The 15639-nt window shown below is 41.7% G+C and overlaps 1 protein-coding gene across 1 annotated transcript in view; it reads right to left on the bottom strand.

The window, feature by feature from the left end:
* ANKFN1 (ankyrin repeat and fibronectin type III domain containing 1) overlaps positions 1–15639 on the bottom strand; it is a 1441385-nt gene that overhangs the window by 371734 nt on the left and 1054012 nt on the right. The window contains exon 12 of the mRNA XM_078650803.1: positions 13546–13712. Coding sequence (XP_078506929.1) covers positions 13546–13712 — 167 coding nt within the window. The remainder of the gene's footprint in view (positions 1–13545; positions 13713–15639) is intronic.

The following is a 15639-nucleotide window of genomic DNA, read 5'->3' on the forward strand; positions in this document are numbered from 1 at the left end:
TGAAACCTATGTTTAACAAATATGGTGCACGTACAGTTAATGAAGCCATGGGTCTGATTTAAAATTTACAATCAGCAGATATTTGTTTTTATACTGCAACGTTTTTAAATAAGTGCATTTATTCCAGGAAAAATATGATTTTTTAATGTACCATATTTATGGATTTTTTAAACTTCTGTATTTTAATCTTTTTTAAACATGATGTATTTACTGTTTACCTTATGCTTTCATGGTCATCCATTTGCACCGAATAAAAGCTTCATGAACTGAACTGAGAGCCCAGAGTGGAAGCATGTTAAATATGGGCCGGGGATGTGAAAACACCATGGCATTTAATATCCCTGTGAGCCTTAGATTTAGTCCCCTGGATTTTGTTGATTAACTAAATCCTACCTGTAAAAGTTTGACCTACATTAACAAACAGCCAGTTGAGCCCCAAAATGATGGAAGACTTGTGAATGGTGACCAACACTTTGAGAAAACCTATGAGGCCACTACAGCAATTAGTATTCTCAGTTCTTCTACTAAGACGCTTTGGGATCCTGACTGTAAGTAACCCACGGATTGAGGCGGGGACTCATGACCAAGCCAAAACCATGTACCAAGCAACACAACAGGACAGGCATTCCCTGCATACTCAGATTGCCATCCTAGACAAAATACAGAACATCAAGATTCTTTCCTGGAACATAGCAGGTCTTAGCTCAAAAATGGACCTCCCAGATTGGGGAGACTATATAGACACTCCTGAGCTATGTTTCTTCCAGGAAACATGGTCAAGGTCAGACCTACATTAAGTGGGATATGTAACATACTGTATTCCAGCTGCCCAGGGGGCCAGGTGGAGACAATCAGGGGCCTGATGCACTTGGGTCGGCATACATCTGGGATGCAATATTGAAATAATAGACACCCTCTCCCTTGAAATTGTGTGCATCCTTCTCTCTTTTTATAACACCATGAAGATTGCTATTATCAACATCTATTCATGTCCAGTGAGGCAGGGGCAAACCTCACAGACCTTAGATTGTCTTGCTACCTTTCTCTATACTCTACCAGAGTTTACCTATGTAATTATTGGTGGGGATTTTAATAGTCACTTTGAGCCCTTACGTGGCATTACCACTACCATTACAAGTGAGGAAGATTCAGCTTGGTTAATCCCTGAATGCAACAACTACCCAATAAGGGGTTGGACCCCTTTAGTTCTGCAGATGAACTCCGTTACATTTAGCCACTCAATAAGGGCATGTAATGGTCGATTCCCCTCTGACAGGCCGGGTAACTTTACCTTTAATAAGTTGGGACAGTCATCTATAATTGATTGTATTTTGGTAGATGTTGAATTATGGCACAAAAGTGACCATAATCCGTTGGTGTTAGTAATAGCTCTCCCTTTGCCCAAGGACCATCATAGTACACCCACACAATCCGTTCCAAATTTAGTTGCAATTGAAGGAGATAGAAGAGTACGTTGGGGAACATTTGCACAGTCGACGGAAAAAGTGGCCACCTTGAATAAACAAATCATTCCTTTTTCAGAAACGGCATTTCGATTGTTTGAAAACAGTGAAGGTTCTGAATCCTTGTTTTTACTAAGAAAGAACTACCAGGATATGTTTTTAAAATTGGCAGAGTTTTTTTACAATAGCGACAATACTAGTTCTGACCATAAACCCAAACATCCCTGGTATAACAAAATGTGTAGGAAGGCTAAACATGCTCTATTATTGGGGATTAAGGAGAATGACAATCTACGTATTAAAGAAACCAGGGCACAAAATAAAACCCTAGCTGAAGCAAAAACCACCTGGGAGATAGACAAATGGGAAGCAATTAAAAAAGCTTTAGACAACCGAGATATGAGAGGCTTCTGGAACCTAGTTAAAACTGGGAAATCTGAAGGCAACCCAGCAATCGAACCAAACTTGGGGGAAGAAGTTTGGAGATCCCATTTTAAAATTTTTATACTCACGTGCCTTAGATGGAGCTGCAGTCGCCAGGGAAGTAGTAGTAGATAAAACCCTCATAAATATTAGTGCCCCCCCTTGCACAATGAAAGAGGTCACTGTGGGACTGGGTAATTTGCTTCCAGCCAAGGCACCAGGGTTGTTTAGAATTCCTGGTGACCTATTCAAAAATGAACAAGCAGTGTGGACACCCTTCCTATGATCATTATTTAACGCTATCCTAAAAGGTATGGCGCTGCCCCCGACATGGGCAGGAGCAGAAATTATTCCTATTCATAAAAAAGGCACCCCACTCAATTCAGCAAACTACCGTCCAATAAGTCATATAGACGTTACCCAAAAGATATTTGCCCGTGTTCTCCTTGGTCGATTGCAATCATGGATGGAAGAAAACAACGTATTAACACCGCTACAAGCTGGCTTTAGAACTAAAACCTCAGCCATTGACCAGATCTTCAGATTGCAATTGATCCATTGGAAAACTGTAATCTTGGAGGGTGGCAGTCTTTACCTAACCCTCGTGGATCTTAAATCCACATACGACATGGTGCAGCGTGATCAGCTATGAGGCTTACTCCGTGATATGGTAGAACCAGTCTACCTATACCACCAGCTGAAGTGCTTGCATCAAGATACATATGCGAGAATAAGATTTGGTAAAAAAGGGGAATTGTCAGCTCCCTTCCCTGTAGAAAAAGGGGTGAGACAGGGATGTGTTTTAGCCCCGACCATGTTCTCCCTCTTTTTAAATTGTTTAATTGAAACTCTACTGGTAGTAAAAGATATAAATTCACCGAGGTTAAGAAACCGCAAAATATCAGCTTAAATGTTTGCGGACGATACGCTCCTACTGTCCAAATCTCCCATGGGCATGCAGCGGGTATTGGAGGAGTTCTGTACATTTTGCAGGAAGAGGGATTTGGAGATAAACCTCCCAAAAAAAATGCAAGTTCTTCCATGCTAATACTATCAATTGCCCAAACCCCGAAATGGAAGGCAGGGCCTTAGAGAGGGTGTCCATCTTCGATAACTTGGGCCTCACATTTAATGAAAAGATGGATTGGGGGACCCAAGTAAAGAAAGCTAATTTAAAACTGACACAGTACATAGGGGGTATCCTAAAAGGACACAGAAACCGCACTCAGAAAGTTGCAGGTCCACCTGCAGAAATATATAAAACACAGGCAAGGGGAGCATCACTATATGGAGCAGAACTCTGGGGTCACTGCCCATCTAACACACTAGCTATAACAGAGAGCACCTTTCTTAGGCTGCTGTTGGGCCTCCCTAAGAGCACCCCCATAATACCATTAAGGATGGATCTGGGTATCAGACCCATTGCTGACATAATTGCTTCTCGACCATGTCCATTCTGGCGCCGTCTCTGGAGCACCCCTCAGTTAGTAAACTATAGGACAAATTGAAGAATGTTATGAAAATCTTGGGAGCAGAGAACATACCATGGCTGTCCTAAATTAGGAACACCTGCAAAGCATTGGGGAGGGCAAATATGTGGTTAACACAAGAAGATACCTGTCCCTCCATTCCCCAAAGTCCCTAGTCCTAATTTAGACATGGGGCGCTCCCGCTCCGAGTACTTAGAAACAAATGGAAGGGAGCTATCAAAGTAAATTGCCCAGGGTGTATTTTGACCTAAGAAACAGAACTCCATGTCCTTCTTTTTTGTCCTGCCTATAGAAGGCCAAGGTCCACGTGGGTGCTCCGGCTTTGCAGAAATGTGGGGATTAGGCACCACACTGAGGCCTTCAGGCTATTAAAATATGAGACACACCCACTATTTGTATTTGCCGTTTCCAGGTTTTTATTCACGATGTGGTGCATACATAGGGGCATTAGAAAGAAAAAAGAGCTTGGAAATAATCTAACTGTGCTCACCCATTAATTATGCTGCTAAGCTATGTTTGCACAACTTTTTAGCTAGAAACACTGTTTTGAAACCTTCCTTTTTTGAGCTATTTTATCGTTTTATTCCCTTTGTAATTGTTTTTAAATGTTTTTTAAAATCATGCTCATAGATTACCAGGCAAAGCTTGATATCTTAGGTTGTTAATAACAGGGCGATCAGTAGAAGTGGAGTCAGAAAACATTGTAACACTTGTATTATACTACCTCCTTCGACTCTAAAGGATATTTTGTATTTTTATGTATAACTTTTGTGTATTATAGGTTTTTGTAATACAAGTAACAGTATAATTATATGTGCTTTTATGGCTGTATGGCCGAAATAAAGTTTTTTTAACTGACTGACTGAAATAGCACAAAAGGAAATGCTTTTGAAATGTACTTAGAAATAGGAACATTATATAACAGTTCGAGGTCTAGGAAAGTACAGAAAGGCCAAGATGGAATCATATGCCAATGAACAAAAACAAAGACGTATTCATTGATACATAATTGTCTCTGTCCGAGCCCTACCAGCCTTTCAGAGACACCACCTATAATGAACCCTGATAATTCATTAATGATCACTCGGCGGCGCACAGAGCAAACTTGCCGCTTTTATAGTGCTCCATCATCAAATAAAGAAAACCTGGAATAGGTTGGACTCAAGGGCAACAATACACTGTTGCCTCAGAGGTGCAGTGAGGCCAAATCTTATTCTCGCATACTTTTTGAAAGGTGTAACAGTGAGTAACCTGCAAGGATGAAAGCAGCTGTTGCTCACTGTCTCCACAGCAAACAGAAAAGACCCGTATTTCCTGAGCATGAAGCTCCATGCTGGTGTGGTCTCTTAAACCCGGAACAAACCCTCAAGGCTCTGTTGAAGATTTGCTGGCCTTCCCTGCTGCTCATGTTGGCTGTATATAAGTCCCCTTTAGTATGCTCTTCTCTAATGCCTTTTATTGTCCTAAGACAGAGGAGAGGAAAGGCCCACAGGCATGTATGAAACATAAAAAACAGCCAGAGACCCTTCAATGTGTTAGTGGGCCCCTGTATAGGTCAGGGAACTCATTTGGAAAGACCTGGCTCTAACTCAAGAACCGGGCCTGAACGAGCGAAAGGAAGATGACAAAATGATGCGAAAACAGATAAAAGAGAGAAAGAAGGGATGAACAAGAACCTTCAACACTAGGAGAATGGAGCGAGAATTGTGTGGTGGTAAATGAAAACAGCAGGGGGGGTAATTCAGACTTGGCAGTCGTGGTATTTGGCAATCCTGACATTCAGCCGCGGTGCTGGAGGGCTTCTGAAAAAAACTTTGGAACCCCCCACTTATTCCTTTCCAAACGTAGTACTGCTCCTATTCCTCCAAAGGGTCGGAGGTCAATAGTCTATCAGGCTGAATGAGTAAGCAGTAAAGCAAAAATGCCCCTTGCTCTGTCCAAGAAAAGTACATTCAATAACATAACAGACAGAGGCATACCTCAAACTCACTTTACAAATGTGAAAATGTAATAGATTTTCGTCTCAGTCCTCTAGTGACTTGGAATGATAAAGCATCACCTTGGACAGGCACTATGCAACCTGCTATGTACAGTAATTAGGCTAAAACATGTTGTCAAACACAGAGTTGGCCTCTCTCAATTTGTCTTAAATAACATATTTGTTAGGACGTGCAGAAATTTATTTACGGTAAACTGAAAAAATACATGTACAAAGCGCAATGAAGATGCAACTGAAAATAGACCACAAGTGCCTAATCCACCCGCAGACAGACATTTGAGAAACACGAATAGATGAAAGCCAATTTCTTTGAGTATGGCCACATAGTCATGTTGCAAACACCACTGATATTACATCCTTGGACAGCAGATATGTCTCCCGCTTTTCAAGAGTGGGGATTGGTGTATAGCCATGACCACTTTCCCCCATATACCCAATCAGATTAAATGAGACCTCAGTAATGTGCCTCTCCAGTCAGTCCCGAGTATCCCAACAGGACATAAGCTGCCAATTACACCTCACACAACACTGAGCATTCAATGCCATCATAACATTCCATTCAGACAACACACACATTGTCCAGAGATTACAGCTCACAAGAAGACACACATTTGCAGAAATCCCTCAAACTCCACTTAAAGTATTCTTTCTGATAGTCTTAGCTACTAACACAAACTGATCGGTAGAAAGTGAAAGTAGACACAGAGGACACATATCCCAAAAATAGAAACACACATGGTTGTGCATATTATGACAATACTCATACACACTGTCATAGTGATCATACACAAAACAGGTACTAACAGCAATGATCTCCTACCTGCTGATCTTCATACTGATGTATGAACTACAATGCAACACCCCTTAAAACGAGGTTAACTGTGACACTGCATGTTCTAGCAGCATTGTGAGGAAGAAGTGCTACATAGAATATTACGTTTACGCCCAAAAACATATCTTCATCGCCTCCTAGTCAGAAAATGCAAATTGAGGCCCGTCAGGAACACAAAAGGGCCCAATTGGTGCCAAAAATAATCCAGGGAGCAATTAGGAAGACAACAAAAGCCTGTACCAAAGTCATGGTGCGCACAACGGTGCTGGAGGAGCGGGTGGAGGGCTCGAGGCTGGACTGGAGAGTACTGAACAGAAGACATCCGCCAATGATGCCAGAATGGTGGACATATTATGGAAGCTCGAGGAGGCGGAAAATCGGCAACGACGAAACAACTTGTGCCTGCTGGGCATCGAAGAGAAAGTGGAATGGGGGACATACGTGGATTTGTGATTAAGCTTTTTAAGTCTGCCTTCCCAGAACTTTCATTCTGGAACTGGGAAGCTGAGATCCAGCAAGTCCATCCGTTCCCCCTAATGGCCATGAAAAATCCCGGGCAGGAACAAAGGCCACAAGCTGTTCTTATATTTTTTTGGAATTTTTTATTGCGGCAAGTAGTATTCGAAATGGCTCGACCCGATGCAAAGAAATCAGCAGAAGGGCAGACTTTCTTTGTGCGACCGGAGTTCTGCCATACTACTGTGGAGAGAAGGTGGCGCCTGCGGCAGATGATCTCTCCTTGTCAAAAACTTGGCTGCGGAGTCTATTTGATGAACCCTGCTCGTTTGAAAGTGATTCATCAGGGTTAGATAAGGGTGTTCACCTCTGAGATTCAAGCAGGGGATTATTTAAAGGCGATATCGGGGGAATAGATCAGTCTACAACCGGTCATCCAAAAAGGGGGGGAGGGTGCATAGGGGGGATGAGAGTACAGGGGGAACAAAAGGCCATCGGCTATAGGTGTCTGTCCCATCCCCTCCCTCTCGTTTTTTGGATATTTTGTTTGGCTTTTGTTGCTGGTTGTATTTCCTTCACTTACAATGTGATTCATGGGGGCGTGGGCACTATGGGATAATGGGACAAATGGGATATGGGCTATTGGGCAAGACCAAGGGCATTGGTTGAAGGGGGGCTATGACCCCTTCTCTCTTTTACAGCAGTCAGGGAGCACCAGGGGCGCACCAGCGTGGGAGGCATCACAAGGGACTGGAGACCTTTTTTGCCGAAGTGATGGGTGGGAGGGGTTGGGGTGGGGGTGGGTGGATGGATCCTTGTTAAGGGGGAAAGGAAGCAAAAATGCAAGGGGCAGCTTGGGGGATATATCTTTATTGTTTTTCTTTCAGCTCTGTCCATTTTTGGTTTAGCATATATAACCAATGGGGGGAATCAGGATAGCTACTATTAACATATGTGGATTGAATGATCCAGCGAAGCGGGGCAGGATTAAAGAAGATGTTCGAATTCTCAGGGCAGATATTGTTTGTCTCCAGGAGACCCACATTGAAGCTAGCAGAAGTAAAATGATGGAATTAGATGGCTTTCAGCTGATCATATGTTCTAAACAGGAGGTTAAGACCAGGGGGGTGGCCATATTTGCCCACCGTGGATTGGCAAATTGTTCACGCTCAATCTCAGATAAGTATGGCAGATGGGCCATAACCCAGTGTGTCATTGATAATAACATCTTTACTGTATGCTCAGTCTACGGCCCGTTGTTAGATGCTTCAGAGCTGTATGATTGGTTGAATACGGAATTGGTTGGGTGGCTGTTGCCACTCATAATCTGTGGAGACTTTAACCTAAATATGAGCTATGCAGTATCGAATCAACCAGAACTTGCTTATCAAGGGCGTAAACCCAAAGTTTATAGGTCTCTATGCCAGCTGAAAGAACTTCATGGGCTAGTGGATGCCTGGGCAGCAATTAGAAGTGGTGAAGATGGGTTCACGTATTATTCAGCCCCACACCAATCACATTCAAGATTGGATATTTTTTTTATCTCTCGTAGTTTGGTGTCGGGCTGTAAAATCGAGAAATATCTCAAGGTTATGTCAGACCATAATCCTCTGGTTCTGGAAGTCCATCCTGAGTGCCCAAAATATACTACCTGGACATTTAATAGGGCTTTGCTGAATGACAACGAATATGTAGAATATATTCTACAGTGGATCACTAGATTTGTTGAAGAGAATCGGGGTAGTACTAGTCTTCAGAATGTATGGGATAAGCTAAAAGCTGGGGTTAGAGGGGAGACTACGCAATTTGGATGGAGGGCTCTGAAGTTAGAGAAAAACAAGATAAATAAACTCTATGCAGAATTGACCAAAGTTGCACTAGACTTGGTTCAAGTAATTTCAGAAAGAAGGGATATCGAGGCGGCACAAACAAAGATTTTAACTATTAGAGCTGCTATAACGGAGATCTCATCAGCCAAAACTGCAGCCAGGTATCTTGCCTGGCGCACGAAAATTTACGAAAGCAATGAAAGTGTAGGGCATACATTAGCTGTCCGAACAAGAGAAAAAAAAGTTCAGGCCCGGATTACGGTAGTTAACGACCCAGAAATTGGTTTTGTGAATGGCCCGGACGTAATTATTGCCGCCTTCGAAAAATGTTATCAGAGGCTGTATTCGGAAGGTAGGAGGAACATTCCTTCATTACAGGATGAAATAGTGGGATTTCTGGATAGGGTTAAAATAGAATCACTGACCCCGGCAGATAGGGACATGTTGGAAGCTCTGATTACTTTGAGGGAAGTCAGCAATGTACTAAAGGCGGTGCCATCTGGCAAAGTGGCAGGGCCTGATTTTCTCCCAGGAGAATAAAAAAAAAAAATTCAAGGTCAACTGGCCCCAATTATGCTTTGAGCTATTTAGCTTGATTCAGGGGGGGATCCTTTGCCGGACTCGTGGAGGTTTGCTAAAATTGTTATTTTTTTTTTAAAAGGGAAGGGGGCCACGGACTTAGGGGCGTACCGTCCAATAATTTTGATTAACAATGATGTTAAAATCTACTCAAATATCTTGGCGAATAGATTGGCGTCCGTAATAAAAGAAATGGTCTCCCACAGTCAACACGGTTTTGTTCCAGGCCGGGAAACCATAGATCATATTCGTAGAGTAATAACTCTATTTGACTATACCAAGGTGACAGGAGACCCTATGTCTTTAATTTTATTGGCTTTTGATAGGGTCTCCTGGACCTCTCTATGGGCGGTCATGAAGCATTATGGAATTGGGGAAGGCTTTATTCGGGCCATTAAAAGCATGTATCAAGATCCAATTGCCAAACTAGCACTGATGAGATTACACTCGGGGGGAGATCAATATAGGGCGGGGACAAGACAAGGGTGCCCTTGCTCTCCCTTGTTATTTGCAATTTATATTGACCCGCTAATTAGACTAATACAAGAGAGCCTGGTAATTTTACCTGTTTCTGCCCGGGGAGGAAAGGTCAACATTTTAGGCTATGCTGACGATTTAGCGATAGTCACATCGGTCCCACAGAGGGCTCTGGACGAGTTAAGTGTGTTAACATCTCGATTTGGCAAAGTCGTCGGCTACTATATCAACGAAAGTAAAACCCAAATAGTCATTAATGAAAAAGTGGACTTTGCTGACCAACGGATTGTAGAAAATGCAAGGTATTTAGGGGTCGAGATAAGTGCTACCCCAACTGCTGTAGTAGATTTAAATCTGGCGCCCTTATTAGTCAAAATGAAATCTGATAACAAGAGGATGAGCAATCTTTATTTGACGCTTATGGGCCGAAGCAATGTTATTAAAATGATCTTCTTACCCAAGATACTTTATTATTTTAGAGCCATCCCCCTTGAATTTAATAAGCTATGGTTTCGGAAATGTGACCAGGCTATCTCATGGTTTCTGTGGTCAGGGCAGCGCCCAAGACGGGCATTAAGGTTTATGACACTTCCCAAAGATCGGGGGGGCTGGTCTGACCCTAATTTTCCGACTTATTATTGGGCCACGACCTTGAAGTATTCAGGTGAGCTGATAAATGGATACAATTCGGATAATTCCGAAATTTCTATTTTCCAACTGATATGTGGGGGAGAAACCAGGGGCCTTTTATTACGACAAATTGATTTTGCTTATTACAAGAGGGTTAAGTTTAAGGTTTTGATACGAATTTACAAAGTCTGGAGTGCACTTAGGAAAAAGTTCGGAATTGGCCGGCTGTATCGGTATTCCCCTCTTGCTGAGAATAATGCCATATGTTCTGAAATTTTTAATGATGCTTATTTTAGTAGATGGGGGAAAGAGGGATTTATTGTATTGGGGATCTTCTTTCTGGCAACAACCTACTTTCTTTCGATGCTCTTAAAGATAGATTTGGCATAGGGAATAAGGATTTTTTTAAATTCCTACAAATCTGGTATATTTTTGAGAGCAAATGCCAGAACGGAAATCAAATCCCACTTTTTGATTTGCTTAAAAGTAATACACCGCAAACCGCTGCCATCTATAAAGCCATTACGGAAAAATTTGGGGATGATCTTACTAAGCATTTCGATAGATGGCAAACACTGCACAGGCTGGGCAGGGGGAGTGTGAGGACTCTCTGCTCTTCAGTCAAACTTCATGTATATCTGCAAATCTGCAGGCACAGTGTTTTAAGACCTGGTGTAATCTGTGCATGACTCCAGCCCACATACATAGATGGGGGTACTACTGGGATACACTGCCCTCGTTGTGGGGTGGTGGCTGTGGTTAGCACACACATGTTTGCTACCTGTCCGGGTGTCTCCCAATTATTACTCAAAATTGAGCAGAGGCTGGGGGCTATACTAGGTCACATCGTGATACATACCCCGCAGGTAATAATGTTGGGAATTTCTAATCAAGCGATGGAGGAAAATCATAGGAAATTGGTGTTTATCGCTATGGCTGTTTATCGTTTGTGTTTGGCCACAGCATGGCTTGATTCAGTTCCTCCGACAGAACATGTTTGGTTTAATAAACTCCTATCTATATATAATTGGGAGATTGTGGTAGGGAGGAGGAAGGGAATATGGGATAGAGAGAGAGGAGAGAAGCTCTGGCTGCCTCTCATTAATTGGCTTAATAGCTTGAGATGAAATAATTTATTTTTTGCTGGTACGATATATCCATGTACATATTTTTTCTTTTTTATCCTTTTTTTTGTTTCTTCTTTTTGTAATTCCCTTCTCCTGGGTCCTTAGATTTTTGTTTTGCTTGAAGATGGATCCACTGGGGTGGGAGGGGGGGGGGAGAAAATATTGGGAAGAAAAAACATTTGAGGTATCAGCCACAGCTTTTGTTTGTTCTGTTGGTTAAGAATCATGCTTGTTTTCTTTTTGTGTTCTGACACCCCAATAAAACAAAGTAAAAAAAAAAAAGAAAAACTACTCACTGAATACGTATGCTTAGCTCACCTCCGCTTACAACCACAGTTTAAGACAGTTGCTACCTGCCCCAAGGATGCATTGTGTGACCATGAATACACATATTTAGGGCCGGACAGGTATTGCATTTCACTGGGCATTTATCCAGTGACCTGAGCCCTTGGAGGAAGGTTTTGAAATCCCAGGACGGCTCCTGGTGCTTCTGGTAGTTTCTCCAGCTCCCGGCTCTAGATGAATTACAGCATGCACAGGGAAGTCTCAAGAGAGAGAGAAAGAGTAAGAGGGAGAGGTAAGGCAAAGATTAAGAGATCGGAGAGGGAGGAAAGAGAGAGACAATGGATGAATGGAAAGATAGAGCTTCCACATGGATATGAAGGTAGCACAGCTGGTTAAGGCATTTTTGCTAGGGCTGCTTTTGTTTACCAGTCCGGCCCTCCACGTATGATATACCCAATGACAACAGCTCCAGAAGGTCATTGCAGCAGAAAAGGACATGAAGAAGAAATGTTCATTCTTATACAACCCAGTGTGAAGGCTATCTGCTTTTCAGACATAAATCAGAAATCTTTCTAGAAAGAAAATGCCAGTACCTTTTGAAGAAACCATTATTCAACCACAAAACAGCCACATGGTGGAACAGTTACAGAAGTTTATAAATGTAAATCTTTCAATAAGTGCCTTATACAGACACATGCTCAATTTATGATGATCAGGATTTCCCCACAATTTCCTCATGACATATTGTAGTCCCCTAAATTTGAGCTGTGGAAGGATGGAAGTCATCTTATGAAAAGGATGGCATTAAGGCTGTGCTCTAGGGAAGAGAACAGAAGATGAATGAAAGTAATAGAATAAGAAGCAAGCACATGAGATTGATGAGAAAGCTAACCATTGGTAGACAGTGGTCTGACCCAAACCCCACAATAAGAACTGTATTGTCCACAATAGGTCCTGGACAAGAACGCTAGAAGCAGTCTGTAAGAAAGACCAACAAATTAAGCAAGACCTGAGCTTTAAGGGGCAACATAGTGGAGTGGATGAGAGGACATGGAAGAGTTAAAAAGGACAAAGGCAGGCAAAAAGAAAAGTCAAACCAACATGCAGAAAAATGAATTAGTGATAGGACAGTCATGTTTCGGAACGTGTTTATTCAACCTGGAAATCCCATGGTAAGCCATGGTAGTCTCATCTATATGGATAACCCATTCCGTTCTTTGAGTCGCACTAGTGGCATAACAATTACCCTTGTTACAGTTGCAAACCATATGTTCATCATTATTTCAGTTGAATCGAACACTAAAAAAGGAATTAAGGTAATATTTCAGGCTCTACAAAAATAGATACTCCTGTATTATTATTTCACTTTAAAGAATGATGAGAACGAAGTTATAAAAAAATGGATAAGCAACATAATACAAGTATAAACCGGAAGAATCCTTAAGGAGTGACAGAAAAACTTAGGGGGATATTCACAAGGAAGTGGCGAAGACAAGCGTTAGCCTTCTTGGCTTAACGCCTCTCTCCGCCACTTCAGAAAAGCAAGGCTGTACCATATTCACAAGGACATGGTGCAGCCTTGCTTTTTCTCCTGCGATGGCGCTAAGTTTCACAATGTAACGCAAACGCAGGCACCTGCAAGGGTGTCTGCTAGCAGGAAGGTTTGTTTATGTACAGGAAGTTGTCCCTTCCTGCACATAAACAAACCTAAAATGCCAGTTTGTAACTTACATGTGTGCTGCTTCATGCAGGTTTGTTTTTGTACAGGAAGGGGCCTCTTAAAATCTCAGTTATGCCTCAAACGCTGTGAAGAAAATATCCAACCACATAAGGGTAACAGAAATCAGAGACCAAACAGCTAATTCCATTGTGCATGGTGTGGTATCTGTCATGGGAAATGATAAATAGCATATGAACAAGTGGAGGAAGTATTGCATCACAGGAAAAATACCTACTTGGAGATGTTACCGTTGTCTCTTATTTTAGCATGACAAAGAACATTGGGGAGCCTTTGAGACACAAGTACTTTAATTTGGTCAACAGAACTGTAGAGTTTTAAATATCCCAAGTATAATCCAGGATGGAGACGTTGTTGACTCCTCTTCTGATAGTTTAGTATATCCTACAATGTAAACAAAAAAAGAAAGGTTTTACAACTATTATTCTTAGCAATTTGAAATTTTGAAAGACATTCTGAAAGAAACAACAATGTACTGCAATGAGAGTATACAAATTCTGCAGATGCAATCCAATGTAAGCAAATGCACTCACACAGAACTTGGGATCCAAACCTCCTGAGTTAACACATTAGACACTACAGCTGTTTACGTTACACCTTCCTGCACGAAAATAATCCTGGGAGGCATGTTCCTCTTTTTATGTGTGCTGCAAAGTACAGCCCAAGTAAAAGGAGGAAATAATGAGGAGTAATAACGACATTTCTCCTCGTTATGCCTCTGTTAGGATGGCATATCATTTTGCCGCAATCGTCGGTGTACTACCTTTAGTAAATCTGGAATTGTGCCAGAGTCCATAAGTGAATGTGTGGGAAAGTCCACACTCCACCCATTGAAATCCTTCAGAATGCAGAGTAACGAAAGGGAGCGATTTGCATTGCCTTGTGTTATTCTTGATTTACTAAGCCACATTGAGCCACGCAAGGTGGCTTAGTAAATATCATTTAAGCCTTTGCAATGCCTTGCGTGACACAATGGAAAGGATTATTAAATCTGGCCCTAAGAGCCTAGTACATCAGAAGATTAGGGCACACGTTGTTTTAGTTAAGAGATGTAATAGCATGTTGACAGTTAATCCAATGAAGAAACATACTTTAGTAGATTCTGGGACAGTTATGTCAACATGATAAGGACGACAAAGCATGAAACTAACAGGCAAATTAGAGTCTGAGTGGAAATGCCTTCACAGATCGTTTTCGTACAAATAATATATATTTTCTTTTAAGGATGGTAAGACTGTGACCTTCCTTGTTTAAATATGCGTGGGTCTACTGAACCAGCTTCAAAACATGATCTCAAGCGTGCACTGCTCTCCTTGTGCAATCAGAAGGTGTTAGGTGCAGTGTAAAAAGTAAAGATGGGCTGTGTATGGATACTCTGTTACTCCTGCTATTTCAATTTAAAACGAAAAAAAGATGTGGGCCCCTCTGCATGTACAGTATTGGCACTTGTAGATTTATTTACTATCTCAGTGTTTAATTGTACTCTTTGTGTGAGTTTTTCGGTATGGGCTTGTCCATAAATCTATGCGTTCATCCTTTCTATGGGAATGGTTCCCCCCAGTTTCTATGATCTATACGTTTTGTAGTTCAAAGTGTTGATTTCACCATTGCTAATATATATCCATCACCCTCCGTACCGAAGTACCACCAAACTTTTATATTCAATATATGTTGTTATAGTAGTTGTTGCCACTGAGTTAAAAACAATTCCAAATGAATATAATACATGAACGCACACTGATAAATCCATATGATGAATATGATTAAAGAGTTTTTTCAGAGGTGGAATCAATTCTTCTAAGAAAGCCTTATAACATTCTATAGGGAACCCGTCCTCCACAACCACATTGGCTCTGGCTATAGATTTTATGGCCGCCACAATCTCAGAGCTTACTAGATCTGATTTTAACCGGTCTATAAAAGAATCAGATAGTTTAGGGTAAGGTCCCCTTGTTTTTCAAAGAGTCAATTGTCATCTGCTTCATAAAAAAGTACAAGAACCCAAGGATGTTAATTCCAATTGGCCCATTAGCCTCCTCAATGCAGATTATAAGATTTTAATGAAGGTGTGGGCGCAGCGTTTTTTATCTGCCGCATAGGAAATAATTCACAAAGATCAGGATGGCTTTATAGCTGGAAGATCTATGGCAGCAAATACTGAATTTTTAATACAGGCATTGGATAATTGTAATACTAACTCAACCCCGGCCTGTATTATGATGGTTGGTGCGGAAAATGCTTTCGACCTAGTGATCTGGAACACTCTGTTTATTGCCCCAGGTAGATTCGGTATTCCTCCTCAGGTTATTTC

The sequence above is a fragment of the Lissotriton helveticus genome, chromosome 7 (genome assembly GCF_964261635.1).
Source record: "Lissotriton helveticus chromosome 7, aLisHel1.1, whole genome shotgun sequence".
NCBI classification, from domain to species: Eukaryota; Metazoa; Chordata; class Amphibia; order Caudata; family Salamandridae; genus Lissotriton; species Lissotriton helveticus.